Source organism: Dromiciops gliroides, chromosome 2 (genome assembly GCF_019393635.1).
Source record: "Dromiciops gliroides isolate mDroGli1 chromosome 2, mDroGli1.pri, whole genome shotgun sequence".
NCBI lineage: Eukaryota > Metazoa > Chordata > Mammalia > Microbiotheria > Microbiotheriidae > Dromiciops > Dromiciops gliroides.
The window spans coordinates 140,718,755-140,734,915 of NC_057862.1; the positions used below are offsets into that span (position 1 = coordinate 140,718,755).

The 16,161-nt window shown below is 37.3% G+C and overlaps 1 protein-coding gene across 1 annotated transcript in view; it reads right to left on the reverse strand.

The window, feature by feature from the left end:
• TRPM1 (transient receptor potential cation channel subfamily M member 1) overlaps nucleotides 1-16,161 on the reverse strand; it is a 104,258-nt gene that overhangs the window by 5,224 nt on the left and 82,873 nt on the right. Inside the window, 5 exon segments of the mRNA XM_043982734.1 lie at nucleotides 11,885-12,017; nucleotides 12,780-12,800; nucleotides 12,803-12,832; nucleotides 12,835-12,864; nucleotides 12,867-12,979. Coding sequence (XP_043838669.1) covers nucleotides 11,885-12,017; nucleotides 12,780-12,800; nucleotides 12,803-12,832; nucleotides 12,835-12,864; nucleotides 12,867-12,979 — 327 coding nt within the window.

Sequence of the window (16,161 nt, forward strand, 5' to 3'; positions counted from 1 at the left end):
AGTAAAAAGAGAACTAAGTTTAGAGTCAGAAGCTTTGCTGCTGTGTGACCTGTAGGACCTTGAGCAAGTTACTTAACTTCTTTGGTTCTTTGTGTCTTTGTGTATTTATCTGTAGGAGGCTGCTGAAGTTTTTTTCTAGCTCTAAATCTATAATCCTATGACTTCGAGTACAGATCATTTGAATTATTAAAGTAAACAACCAATTATTATTAATTGGTTAAATTATTTAAAATTATTAAAGTAAGTGGGCAGCTAGGTGGCACAGTGGAGAGTGTCACACCTGGTTAAGAAGACTCATCTTCCTGAGTTCAAATCTGGTCTCAGACACTTAATCATGTAACCCTGGGCAAGTCACTTAACCCTGTTTGCCTTACTTCCTCATCTATAAATGAGCTGGAAATGGCAAACCACTCTAGTATTTTTGCCAAGTAAACTCCAAATGGTGTCACAAAAAGTCAGAAAACAACTATTTTAAAGTGATAACCTGACCCACCCCCACCCCCATGCAATGGAACAGAATATTTTTACAGAAAAGAAAATCTTGTTTATTTAAAAAGTATTGGGGGGAGGAGGGGAGGGAGCTCGACTATAAAAGAAGTTATCTTTTGTGTCTTTTGATTGTAACTGTTTACGTAATGATTTAATGATCTGTTTTGTATTGTTTTTCCAAAGAGATAAATTCTGGTTTAGATGCTAGGTTTTGTGCTACTGTCAGTGAGTCAGTCAATAAGCATTAATTAAGCACTGTGTTAGGTAGTATGCTAAAACACTAGGAATACAAAGAAAGGCAAAAATATACGTGTTTTTCTTCTCCTTTAATTTTACCTTGGTGAAATGAGCCTTTATCAGAGCTACACCTATCCAGTTTCTAACTCAAAGGGGTATCCAACTACTGTTACTATAAGTAGCCTTTGCTCTGAATCACAAGTAGTCTGAATAGAATTTTCTTTCCCATGTAGTTTCTTTCCCTCCCTTATAGTGGTATTGACTTCATAGCCTAAACTTCCCTCATCTAACCTAAGAGTCTTTTGAGAAAAGCATTAGGGAAATTTTTTTTCTAACCACAAAACACATGATTTCCCATGTGGCAGTCCTTTAGAACAATTCCTGAGGTCTAGTCTTCCCCATTCTTTTAGATCAAAGGAAACCAGAAACAAATGAAAACTATGCACTTAACAATGAACAATTTTTCTTTTGAATTTAACTTCAAACTGCACTTAATTTATAAGTTAATTTCCACCCACAACTCTTTGGGTAGATCTCCTGCTGAAATCCTTGGACAAAATACCCCAAAGTTGAATCTTGGAGAATATGCTAAATTATTATTTACATAATCTGTTTCAAAGTAATAACCATTGCTTTTACTTTCTGACTTCCTAAAGTGATTCAATGATTAACAAAAAGGTTGAGCTCTGGATTTTTTTCCATTAAAAAAAGGATATAGTCTTATACCTTACTCAGGTCTGATAATATTTACTTATCATTTAATTTTATTTTTTCCCCTTTAATTCCTGGAGGAGAGAGATGTTAGCCAGACTTTGCCAACTGAAATGAGCAATCATATTTTAAAAGTCTTTAGAATCAACACATTTTATATTTGATTTTTTAAGCAACCTAAAGAATAATTTTTACATTGAATTCTATCACCTTCAGCATTAGTTTTTGATGAGCCCTCATAGGTTATGGACTAAAGTCTACCCACTCAATTTCACATAAATTATTCATGATCTGTCACTGGTCAATAATATTTTTTATCACCACCAAGTAAATGTGAGATGTGAAATGACTAGAAAGCCTCCTCGATCTTTTACCTATATCCTGACCCACCTTTCTTCTTGGTACTTAGTTGAAATGTGATATGATGTTTAAAGTGTTTTAACATTTAAATTGTTGTCTTTATTGGAGAACTTCAGTAAAACCTTCCATTTGAGTCACATCCAGGTATATTGGTATATAAAGCTATGACAATGTTTTTAGTCATTTCAAAGACTATATGTAAACTAATAATTCAGTATTTTGATTTGTATTTGATTGTATCAGATCCAAATTAATATTCTCCTGGGAGGAATTACTGTATGTCTTTTGTAAGGGTGTGAAGCTGAGAACTCTAGAATCCTATAGTAATCCTATTATTAAAATTTGTTTCATGTACAATCACCTTTTCGTGTGCAGTGATTTTAATTCACCTGCAAGGCATTTTATAAATTATATGGAAACATTTCCTTAATGACAGGGCCAAATGTCAACATAAAATAACATAATACATTAGTAGGACAACTAGGCCTGATACCTGAAGAAATCCATGCTTTAAGATCTTATGGCACCGTGTACTTGAGGTCTAAGACTATTTCCACCCTGCAATTATGTACCAGATTTGTAGACAGTAATGTCTCATCCACTATAAAATACACAACCTGGCTATTTTTGTTTCTTCCCATTTCCTATGTAGGACTTGCCTCTCCAATTTTGTAATTATAGTTTTCATTTGTTCAAAAACTACAGGAAGACTAGTAGTAAAAAAGAAAGAAAGAAAGAAAGAAAGAAAGAAAGAAAGAAAGAAAGAAAGAAAGAAAGAAAGAAAGAAAAATTGTAAGCAGCAGAATCAAAACATCTTGAATTTCTTAACTTCTCCCATCCCCTTGAGAGAAATGATTATTAAATAACCAATTGTTAATACTGGGAAGATATAGATTATTTTCCCTTCCTCATTTGGAGATTAGGTCAAAACTATTAGGGGCTGATGATGAGATGAAATCTTGGAGTTGTTGCTCCACCCACCCAACTAGAGAATCTTACAAAGAATTTAATCTGAGGTAAATTCTGGCCCATTGTGTTTTATTCAGGTTTAGGTGGAGGTAGATCCTTTGCTTAGATTAGGACTTCCTAAACTTTTTCCACTACCACCCTGGGTATATAGGTATATAAAACAGGTATTCATAACCTTTTACTGTTGCCAAATTTTCATGACCTACACATTCAGTTATACAACCCCATTTGGGGATGCGCCCACAGTTTAAGAACCTTTGTTCTAAATTGCCCAAGGCTGGGGGTGGTCTAGAAGTAAGTGAAATAATCAAAGTGGCATCTCCCAGCCTCTCACTAGAATAGGGCTACTTCTCATTATAATATTCATTCTTCTCATTAATTGTTAAATAATCAGAGTTGATTGCTATCCTCAGGAAGCCCCACCCTTCAAAGGGTATTATAAGCACTGAATAGGTTCCATGAAATATCTTTGGCATTTGAGAGTTCCACTGATCACTTTTATTAATTATATACTAAAAAAACAAAATGACTAATTACTGAGAAATTATGTCTTTCAAACTTGGTATGTATCAAACGGTTTTAGTTTGCCAGGTGATACTGTTATCCCTTCCACATTGTGACTTTCCCCATCACATTTTAGCTATATCACAGTTTGGCAGTTGTGCAGAAATCACAGACTATGTGCAATAGCCAGTAGATGACAGAAAAAGTTTAGAAACTCATAATAGATATGTACAGTATTGTACAATATCAACATATTTTATCTTTTAATGCCAAAATAATTCAGGCATCTTCTCTGGTATGAAGGGAGAGCCAAAAAATTTGACTTGGATTTTCCAATTGCAGAGGGCACCATACCCCTAACCCCAGGATGTGAAAAGGTTGACTGTATATTAAATGGCAAATAAGAGTCTCTTAATCCTGATTACTTTTAATTTATTAGCAACTCTTAATACCAGGTATTACAGATTGGTTTCATCCAGTTTTAATCAGAAAAAGGTGAATTTTCAGTCCTCTTTCTTAGAAGGAACAAAAAAGTTATCTAAGTAAATATTAATTCATTGAGAAAAGTGCTAAGGAGAAGAGAATGGGTGAGAGTGCTTCATTTCATATGAGTTCTTAAAGTCCACTAATGCTATCTGAAATTTATTCAGTGCTTTAAAGTTTGACTCTTACAACAACCCTGTGAAGTCGCTATTATAGGTGTTATTATTCCCATTTTTCAGCTGAGGGAACAGGCTTAGAAAAATCAAGTTCTCGACCATGATCATGTTGCTGGAAAATATGAGAAATAAGACTGAAAGGCAATTCTTTGTTCATCCCTAGTCCAGCATTCGGTTCACTATACTACTCTGTTATTTATTCATTCATTCAACAATTTATTAAGCACCTATTAAATTCAATGTCTGACCACTGGGGAAGATACAAAGATAAATAAAACAGGATTATTATCCTCAAGGAGGTTGCATTCTATAAAACAGATGAATACTATATATTTTAGAATGTGGTAAATGCTCTAAGTTCAGATGAGGGAACAATTGCTTATAAATAAAGGAAATGTCTTTTAGGGTGGGGCGGGGCAATGAGGGTCAAGTGACCAGTAAGTGTCAAGTGTCTGCCTATCAGATTGGCTAAAATGACAAAAAAGGAAAATAAGCAATGTTGGAGAAGCTGTGGGAAAATTGGGAACACTAATGCATTATTGGTGGAGCTGTGAACTGATCCAACCATTCTGGAGAGCAATTTGGAATTATGCCCAAAGGGCGATAAAGCTGTCCATACCCTTTGACCCAGCAATACCACTTTTGGGTCTTTTTCCCAAAGAAATCATGGAAAGGGGAAAGGGACCCAAATGTACAAAAATATTTATAGCTGCTCTTTATGTGGTGGCAAGGAATTGGAAGTTGAGGGGATGCCCATCAATTGAGGAATGACTGGACAAGTTGTGGTATATGAATACAATGGGATACTATTGTGCTGTAAGAAATGATGAGCAGGAGGAGTTCAGAGAAACCTGGAGGGTCTTGCATGGGCTGATGATGAGTGAGATGAGTAGAACCAGAAGAGCATTGTACATAGTATCATCAACATTGAGTGTTGATCTACTGTGATGGACTATATTCTTCTCACCAATGCAATGGTACAGAAGAGTTCCAGGGAACTCATGATAGAAGAGGATCTCCAAATCCAAGGGAAAAAAAAAAAAAAGAACTGTGGAGTATAGATGCTGAATGAACCATACTATTTCTTTTGGAGCTGTTGTTTTTTCTATTTTGAGGTTTTTCATCATTTCTCTGATTTTTCTCTTATAACATGACTAATGCAGAAATAGGATTAATGTTATTATGTGTATATATATATATATATATATATATATATATATATATATATCACATTTCCTGCTGTCTAGGGGAGGGGGGAGGGACGGGAGGGAGGGAGAAAAATCTGAAATTGGAAAGCTTGTATAAACAAAAGTTGAGAACTATCTTTACATGTAATGGAAAAAAAATTAATTAATTAATTATTTTTTAAAAGTGTCAAGCGTCTGAGGCTGGATCTGAACTCAGGCCTTCCTGAATCCAGGGCCAGTGCCTTATTCACTGTGCCACCTAGCTTCCTGGAAATGTCTTCTTTATATGTGACTTCAGCTCTTGTCTACTGGTCTTCCTCACCACTCTATTTGCTGCTGTTAACCTAGGCAATTTCAATATCTGAATTCACAGCTTTTCATATTGCATCAATAATCTTTTACTCTTTGATTACAAATGTCCATAATGTATCAGCTATGTACCAGTAGTGCAATATCTAACTTCTTCACTCCGTGGCCATAGCTCCATCTCTCACATCTTGAACTTGAAAGGCTTCCCCACTTCCCCACTACAAACTTCTCATTTTCTATCCTTTGTACTCTACCACACCCACAGAATTCAAACCTGCCCAATCTAGCTAGACTTAACTTGACTCACTGCCCAATCTGGATTCCATTGTTACCCACTAAATTGAAGCCATCACTAACAATCTGGAAGTCTTTACTCTTTTAATTTTTTTTTTTTTGGCAGGGCAAAGAAGGTTAAGTGACTTGCCTAGGGTCACACAGCTGGTAAGTGTTGAGTGTCTGAGTCCGGATTTGAACTCAGGTCTTCCTGAATCCAGGGCTGGTACTTTATACAGTGTTCTACCTAGCTGCCCCCTACCCTTTTAATTCTTACCAATAACTGTTGCACCAACACATTTATATCTCCTGTAGCACATATCCATTTATGCCCTCAGGCTGAAAGTTATAACTGGAGAAAGTCATGAAACCATATTGACATGACTTACTCCAGATTCATTCCTTGTCGATTCCTAGAACATTCCAAAATAGCTATTCCAATCCTTCTAAATTGTATTTAAGCCTCACTTTTTTCACATGTTACCTGGGCTTCTCTGAACATGGCCAGTTCTCCTAACATGGAGATGCCCTTGAGGAATCTGTTGAGGGTGCCCATTTTACCTAATAAGGAATCGACTTCATCTCCTGTGACAAAGGTGGGTTTAGCTTCCTTTGATTGGCTGCCTGTGTCTTTAAAGCTGATGAGACTGAGTTGTTCTTCTCTTCTGCGACTCTCTTATCAGCTGTGTCCAGACAGTAATGATCATAGTTCATCCACAGCATGGGTGCCATGAATTGAACCAGAGAAAAAGGGAAAGACTCTCCTTCCCCTGCTCTCTCTCTCTTTTACATTCCTTACCTCCTGAGAAATGGGCCTAGGGATATTTGTTTCTGTGATATGGTTTGTCCTTTTCAATTTCAGATTCTAGAGGAGATCCCTGCAGGATTGAGAGTTCAAGCCATGGTGACTTGAGAAAGAAGCCAGGGTGCCTAGGACTCAAGCCCAAGATGGGGTTTTTGGAATTCGAATTGAAACTATGCTCTATAGAAACAGAGCTAAAATTTGAACCTAAACCTCTTCTCCTCCCCAGAAACTGAGATGTGCAGAAGATTATGCCTTCCACATGTTAGGGAAATAAATTTGTAGGTTTGTGATTATGTTGTTTTGAAGAAAACATTTCCCTGTAAAAGCTAATTTGCCAGTGAACTAAGGTACAGGAGACCACACCTTCTACATATGGAGGAACATCTTCAGTCTTGGCTAGAGCCATTTGCAAAATTTGTGAAAAGAATTGTGAATAATGGATTTCTTGGAGTGACCCAGAGTTTAGCTTAGTTGCTTTCTTCCCCCTTACCCCAGAAAGTTGAGCCTCTGCTTGGCACTAGCCTAGGTGTACAATAGAGAAGAAGATTGATTCTTTTGTCTAGCTCATTGAAGGGTTGATGGGATTAAAACCACACATGATGGACATTGCCTTGAGCAATTGGGGGGAGAGTGTTTTTACACACTTCCCCCTGATGCCATCATACATCTCATTTTAATTTGGATCACCCTCAAGTCATGTCAATAAATGGTATATGATGCTAACCAATTAGCTTTGATTAGTGCATAGTGACCGACCTCTATCAAAATAGGATAAAAGCCTTGACCATGCTAGGGTAGGAAGGTTGGTGCCATCTTGGCTTGGAATGTTGTCTCTAGGTGCTCGCTCTCTTAGGACAGAGTAGGTAATATAGGGCTTCTGAACTCTGCTTGAAACCACATGCTGGCTCTCAGAGAGATAGCATGAGTCCTCTGGGGGCTTTCTCCTGCTTGTACTGAACTGTCAGTCAGTCAATTATTTACTGGTATTTATGTTATTAATTAATACATGCTTACTGCCAAAACAGGTGCAATAACCATTATTATATAAATAGCCATATATAAGTAGCCACTAATAATTTTTTAAAAGTACAGTTTAGCCCCAATAATTTAAAAAACAGAACCTAAGAAACATTCAATTAAGTGTTTGCTGATTTGGTTGGATTCTTCTACTCTTCTCCATTTTTATCCCCTTTTGTCTTCTACTCCCTTTTCTCATCCTCCTCATAATATCCTGAATTGCTCTTTCCTCTTCTTCAAAGCCAAAATTGGTTTTAGGATGGAAGAGGTAGTCTATGGTCATATCTTGCACATGGAAACCACTTCACTCCTTTTTTTAAGTCTCCCTCATCTCAATTAAGATTTATGCTTTAGTAGAACCATTGGCTTTGTCCTATCTCTCTAATGTGTCATGAAGAGAAAAGTGAAAAATGTTAAGCTTCAACGAACAAATGCCAAGTGATTGTTAATTGCACATTTTAGGGATTTATCTTATAACTATAATATCTAGGGCTTCAGGTAAAACTAAACTGGATAAGTTTTAATCCAGAATTGTTCATGCTTATATATATATATACACACGTGTGTGTGTGTGTGTGTGTGTGTGTGTGTGTATAAGCTCTCCTATTTAAAGAAAAATAAAGACAATTTACCACTGAAGTTCATATGCCTAAAGTTCTTTTGGATCTAGAGCTTCCTTTCAAATCCCAAGGGAAAATTATGATTTATATTGATTTGTTCCATTATTGATGAACACTAACTTGTGCCATTATAGTCTTAATACAAAGTGCCTAGAAGAATGTTTCTTACACAGTAGGTTACTCAGGAAATACTTTTTGATTAATTGATTCCTTAAAGTACTCTGTTCTTTGAAACTTGCCAGATTGGTTTGTGTTCAAGAAGGAAAAAGCCTGGCAGGAAGACCACCTAAAAGTTTCCAAGGACACACTGCAGTAACATCTTTGCTTACTTGGTTCAAGATGTCATAATGTTAAATCCTGTTGCACTTCAGTAGAATGATAACTGAAAATTAAAGTGCATTTAATCTGATTTTGAGGCACTGTTTTTGTTGTTCTTTCATTCTAGATTTCCTATCAAAAGGTAAAACTTTATACTGTAAATAGTTGGAATTTATATAGCCAACTACCAAAATCTTTGTTATTGTTGTTCAGTTGTGACTGTTTCCTCATGATTCCATTTGGGGTTTTCTTGCAAAAGATACTGGAGTAGTTTGCATTTCCTTCTCTAGGTCATTTTACAGATGAGAAAATTAAGGCAAACAGGCTTAAATGACTTTCCAAGTTTATACAGCCAGTGAGTTTTAAACTCAGGTTTTCCTGTCTCCAGGCCCAGCACTCTATCCATTGTACCCCACCATAAGATGAAAATCAGAATTCAGTTAGAGCAGCTGGGTGGAAACAGTGTATAGAGCCCTGGGCTTAGAATAAGAAGACATCTTTATAAATTCACACCAGCCTCAGTTACTTACTGGACAGTGTGATTCTGGGCAAGTCACATAACTCTGTTTGCCTCAGTTTTCTCATCCGTAAAATGAGCTGAAGAAGGAAATGTCAACACTCCAGTATCTTTGCCAAGAAAACCGTAAATAAGGTCACAGAGTCAGATAAGACTGACAAATGACTGAAAAAGAATTTGGTTTCCACCCAGAAGCAATCAGAGAGAACAAGGTGGAAGCTTTAACAAAATGTAAGCTTCCTATCTGACGACATGGGTGAGAGTGAATTATATGAATCACTGTAACTTGCTAGCTTGCCCTGTTAATGACATTTATGGGTTTGATAAATTGTTGCAAACAATGAGACGACATAAGGAAGGAACTGATGTATCACAGAACAAATTTCTAGACCCTACTCACAGCCCACACCATCATAGTTTCAAAAGTGTTCATTAAGCCAGAAGAAGTGGATAGAAGTGAAAGTCAGGAGAATAAGCAAGTGACAAGTGGTGCCGTTTATAGGATCCAAGACCTAAATGTAAATTATCAATAAGACAGGGTGGGCTATCTACTTAAATGTCAAAGAAAGTCTCTGAAAATTGATGTAAAGTTATACACTAGTTCCAAAGGGTAGGTAAGATGACTACTTTTAATTCATTCCCTGGAAACTTTGTTCTTAATTTTAACTCATTCTCTTCCTCACTCCACCTTATATTAAGTTGGAACAAAGTATAGGAAAATGCCCATGTTTACCACCAAACCCACAAAACAGTCACCTTTTTCTCTTTAGCACTGGAAATTCATTTGTGAAAAAGGGTGAGAAGAGGAAACAATGTACAGGAATTGCTCTCATCTCTTAGGATCTTAGCCAAGAATAACAGGAAGAAAAAAGTTCTCTTACAGGCAAGCACATTCTCATTCACTCACTGAGGAGATGGAAGGACTTCTACACCAGGCTCCACCGTTTTCCATCCCTGACACATCCCTGCTGAGAAGATGGTCCCAGCCCACTCCCGGCAAGAATTGTGGTAGAGAAGGGTACAAACACGAAGTATTGCCCCAGCTAATGATGCCCATGATTGGAGGCTTTTAAAAATATATAATCTCTCACTTCTGTTAGGGTGGCCCTGGCACTTCATACTTGGAGCTTTCTGTCAAGACCAAAATCTCTTTCCTTGGACCTGGACTACACATCAGTTCAGACCTATCCTTCCTAGTTGTTATCCTCTATTGCCTTCCTTTCCACACTTTCTCCTAGAAGCCCATCCCACTGTTCAAACTGCTTTTCATCCTAGATCTCTTTTTCTCAAACAGTTCCCCTCTTCTGGTATCACAAAAACCTGGCCTTCTTCTGAAGAAGGCCTGAGTGGCCTAACGGAAAGTCCTAGATTTGGAGTCAAAGAGTTCTTTGGTAAAATTCTAACTCTGTTCCTATTGTCTCTGTGACCTTAGGAAGCCTTTGGGCTTCGGTTTCCACATCTGTTAAATAAAGATGAACTAGATGGCTTTTAAATTCCCTTCAAGCTTTAAATCTAGGATCTGTAGACCCTAGAATCCTTGCATGGTTCTAAAGTGCTGGCTGCAGCTTATCCCATAATTCAGATATAGTAGAAAACACGTTTAGTAGTCAACCTGATGCTTGCTCCCCAGGGTCCCTTTTTGGCTCTGCTCTGTTCCTCATATCCCATGACCAGACACTTAGTGCTATTTCACTCTCCTTCCTCTCAATTATTTTAGTATCTGGCTCATCACTGGTGACTTTAACATTCTTATATTTAGTATTATAATATTCAGACGTATTGGCTTTCCAATCATCAGCCTCCTCAACTCTCATGATCTCCCTCTCCTCATGAGCTCAGCTATTAACAGGAGTATGCATATTTTTGAGAATTAATAAGTATTTATGTGTCAGGCACTGAAAATAAATAAAACAAAAACCTTTACATCATTCTACCGTCTATTCTCTAACTATTGCTCTATATTTCTCCTCCCTTTCATCACTAATCTTCTGGGAAGTATGATTTATTATATTTCCTTCTGCTTACTCAATACCCGCTTCCTCTTCGATCCTTTGCAAGCAGCCTTCAAATTCCACCATTCTACTAAATAATAATAACCTTTTCAAATAAAGGCCCTTCCACTTTACTAAATACTAGAATATTCTTTTTTCCCCCACTTTTCTTCTGTTATATTACTCCCCAGGTTTTTTTTCCTATTTGTCTGACAATTTTCTCAGTCTCTTTTGTGAATCTTTTGGCTCTTACATGTCATGTTTGGCCCTCACATGGCTCATGACAGAATATTCTCTCTCTTGATTTCCCTGTTTGTGACCTCATTTGCTCCTGTGTTTTCAATGATTTACAATAGATACTCCCAAATCTAATTTCCTGAACTCTAGCCCACATTTCTCACATCTGGATATCTCAGTGTATGCTACAGTGAGCATCTAAAACTCACCATACTTAAAACTGAACTCAATAATCTCTTCCCCAACCTCAGCTCCTCTCAAACTCACCCCTCTTCCCTGCTTCCATAATTTTTGTTAAGGGAATCACCATTAGTTGCCAAGATCCTTTCACCAAGATCCTATGTACCGTTGTATAATATCACTCACATCCACTAAAATTTGACTCATATAAATGAGTGTTGAGTGTATTTTTAATATACTCTGAACTCTTAAATGATAACAACTCATTATTTTCTTTGGGGAAAAAAATTAAGCCACTAATTCTGATCTGTTTTACAAACTAGTGTTCATCTAAAGTTGTGTGCCATGGATTGAGAATGACAAACAAGTACAAAAGTTTGAATAAGCATTATTTCAGAGTACTTTTCAATGATGCATTGTGATTCACTCATATACAGATAAAAGAAATAGTTCCAAAAGAGAGAGAGAAAAAATTTAAATAGGAATCCTTTCACTCCACACCTTTCAGATGTAACTCGGATCCTCTCATCATTGGAAGACTGCTGCTCATCCTCTTTTTCTTGAAAGTATTCCTCCACACACTGTTCCTCAAATTCATGTAGCTTCTTAAGTTCTTCATCATTTAGGAATAATTCTGTTTTTTGAAAATTGTAAAATGGGTTTTTGAAAATTTGATAATAGTGAACATAGATTGACCCTGATGTGTATGATGAAATTAAAATCATTTTAGAGTCAATTCAGCTTTGCTGAAGAGAATTCTTTTCTACATCAGAACTTTAACTTTATTAATTCCATTTTTTAATTTAGTCTGTTTTGCATAGGTGCTTCTATGAATTTCTCCCACTTTCCCATTCCATTTAAGAAAGACTTTATATGCAATAACAGCAAACCTCCACCCACAACCACATAGGTCATTTGAAAGAAAAACCATAAAATTATATTATAAAGAAAACAAATTCAACTACAAATGAAGGGGAAAACAAATATATACTTTACAGATGATACAATTGTGCAAGTGTCTTCAACTATTTTTGTAAAGCACCGATTTTAAATTCTTTAAAAGCCTTCTAAAAGAAGTATAGTTTATAGAAAGGAATTGTTTCAAATTATATCTCCTCAGTGACTTCCCTCCTTATTTTCATTTGGTAGCTTGAGATTATATTTTACAGTATAAACTTAGATAAACATAAAATGAATAATAGCATTGTAAAAGAATAGTAGCAGGGCTGGAAAGCATAAAGACAAACTTTGTTTACTTTTATAGATTTAAAGAATTTGACAATATTTCTTTGAGTATATTGAATTGGAACATTACTTGACTAATAGCCATGAGTTCAAATTTGCTTCTTGGAAAAATAGCAAGAAAGTCTGGATTTAGATAGAATCTTTTACATACTCAATCCCCGATCCCGTTCATCTGGTCCCCTTCTCTTTTTTTTCTACATCTACACTGAGGCGCATGATGATTATGTAGAGGTGCTCAAGATGATCATAGGTGGAGGTAAGACTGGCTATCATGAAATGTCTATGATCAGCTGGTATCTCTGGGAATTTCCAAACTGATTGGATATTGACTTTACTTCAAAGAAGGTATTGCTAAAAAAGAAAGAAAGAAAGAAAAAGAAATAAGAGAGAGGGAGAAAAAGAGAAAGAGAGTTTACTGTTAGTTATATTCCTCTTTGTTAATTGTTGGTCTCTATTGTATGAACTACATAAAGATATAATAGATAAAAAGTCAAATAGTATGAAATCAGATGGGTATTTATTTGGTGGGTCATGAGTAATATGTATCTGTTCACATGACTGCTTTGGTTAATCTAAAACCTTCAGAAAGCAGTTAAGCACCATTTATGCAAAATAAAGAAATTGCAGTATCTATGAAGGTTTTTTAATATGTGTATATCTATCTCACCAAAATACTTAAGTTGATTGTTGTTTAGCAATACTGCAAAACTGAAGACAATTGTGAATTTGTTCTGATTTATATTTTATTGCATTTTTTTAATTGACATTTATATGATTTTGTTAGTTCTTTGGATTACTATTGTTTGTTAATTCTGGCTCCAAGAATGACATCATGACTGTTAGGGGCCTGTACAGTGTGTTCAACTGTGGATAATCAGACCAATACAAGTTCAGAAGGATCTACCACAAACCCAGCACATAGTCTTTATGAAAATTTGGGTATCTCCAAATTTGTGCATCTCGTGTTTCTCTTGAGCTACTGTAAATTTTACTTTGCTCATAGAGCACAGCACCTTCTTTGATGTGGGTGTGCCATGCTGGTTGTTCCGTGCCAGTGTTCCCATATCTCACAATTGATACCAAAGTTCTTCAGAGAGACCTTGAAAGTGTCCTTGGAGAAGCTAGGTGACACAGTGGATAAAGCACTGGCCTGGATTCAGGAGGACCTGAGTTTCAAATCTGACCTCAGACACTTGACTTACTAGCTGTGTGACCCAGCAAGTCACTTAACCCTCAATGCCCCCTCAAAAAAAAAAAAAGAAAGAAAGAAAGTGTCCTTGTATTGCTTCTGCTGACTTCCATGTCAGCATATGCATTAATGATGGTGGCATGGTATTTCCTCCAAGGGACAATCGCCACTGTCATGAGCCGTCATTCACTCCTTTTGGGAGGTATACAAGCTTGTTGACTAGATTAGATTTGCTTGTAAAATCTACACCAACTTTCATGGTGCTCCCCCATCATGTCAGACCACACCAGAAAAACATGTATCTAGCTCAACATTAAGTAAGCTGGCCATTTTCCAGCTTTGTTCACTCAATGCTGCTATTTGGATATGATCCCTGCTGAGTTCTCTCCCAACCAGAGCTGTTCAGGTCTATTGGCATTTTGTATTGTCCATAAGTGTGCAGATATTCCTTGTACCAATGGTGAGTGGAATCATCTTCATTTTTGTTAGTGTTATTTTGTTTGTTTTTTGCAGGACAATGAGGGTTAAATGACTTGCCAGGTCACACAGTTAGTGTCAAGTGTCTGAGCCAGATTTGAACTCAGGTCCTCCTGAATCAGGGCTGGTGCTTTATCCACTACACCACTAGATGCCCCCGATCATCTTCATTTTTCCAAAAGGTTTTTGTACATTTTTTGCGTGTGTTGTGACCATAGGCAGGCTCCCCGCCTGACTGCTGTAAACAGTTGAATCAGACAATTTTCATGGCACCTTTTCTATCCCCTTCCTCATGGCAGGAGGTGAGCAGTGTGGTCCTTAAAAAAGGCTGCTCAGATACCCCGAGGGCTGCTGAATCCCATCATTGCTTCAGTTCATTGAGAAAACTACCATATTGGCCTGGGCTGCCTGTGTGCAAAGTTGTGACTACAGCTCCCAGTGTATCTGCACCTGCTGCTTCATCATTTGCCCACTGCCATAGGACCTTTGAGGCAGTAAAAAAAAGCTAAAATAAAATGGATGATGCTTGGCTCACACATAAATGGATTTAAGTGATGAGAGCTTCTTGAAGTCCTAGGGCTCACTCTCCCAGAGCTGTTGGAGTCCAGTGGCAAGACAAAAATCAAGATGACTGAAAATGACTTAGGATGGAGTACATGATGGCCTTGGTGTCTTCAAGTCTAACCAAGCTCTAAGTGGCCCATAGTGCCTGCTTCTACCACCTTCATGATCCATTGGACAAATTGTTGACATCTGCCTATTCCACAAGAGGAAGCCTTCATATGTTTGGGGTAGACAGTCCCTAACTCACCAATGGGTCTGAGGCCCATCTATTACACTGGTTTAACTTGTCTGCCAAGATGGTTTTATCAGGGTGTGATCACTGCATGCTACAGCTACTCAGAGCCACAAATGGGATGGTAGACACCAAGGTGGATTAGCAGCCCTGAAAAGGCTCAGCAAGCCCTCATACTCGAGGTACTAGTCCTTCCTTGAACACCCATATAGCCCTTTGGCTTACTATAGTTATCATCAGTGATTTTTAGGTATCATAAGTATATTAAATAATTAGGATGTTCATTTTTTTTTTCTAAAATTTATGCATATTTTGCATATTTCTTCATGGGCATTTACCATTGAATCTTCTCATTGCTACTTCTAAGAGTCACATTTCTTGACTTTTTTTCTCATCCTTCTCCTGCATATATAATATTTGATGTTGATTCTGTATATCAGAACAATATATAAGAGAATGCTGAAGTAGAGTAAGATGGAAGGAAAGAGCCAATTAGAAACATATGCTGGGGCTCAGAACTGTAACCTTACAATTATTCAGCTGAGGAGCCGTCATGTGTGGATGGTTTGGGAAAGTGGGCTTAACTGGATGTGGCTACTATGGGTAGGAACTAAGTCCCCAGGTCACCACAATGTTCTAAGTAATCAAAGAGGGAGAAAGGCCCCCTGGAATGAGATGAGGCTGGGCAGGGGAGGAAATGTGTCTTAGAAGGATGCTGGTACCCCATAGGTTCCCTGTCTTTGAGCAAAGCAACTGTTGGCATCAAGCTAGTTACATCTGTGCGTGGGGCTTCTGAAATATTTTTGTATACCACATCCAGGGCTGAGGTTTCAGGATTGAAGGACAGTTTAGAGCTATGAGGGGTCTTAAAGGCCTTGAAGTCCAAATCTCCATCTATAGAAAGCTTAAATGACTTGCCAGAAGGCCATACAAAGGAATAACTAGTAGGGCTATGATTTGGGCCCAAGATCTTTAACTACCAATCCAGCATTGTTTCCTCTGCACCAGGCTTCTAAGCCTCTAACATTCGATAGATAGAGCATTATCACATTTCAGAGTTAGTACATTAGC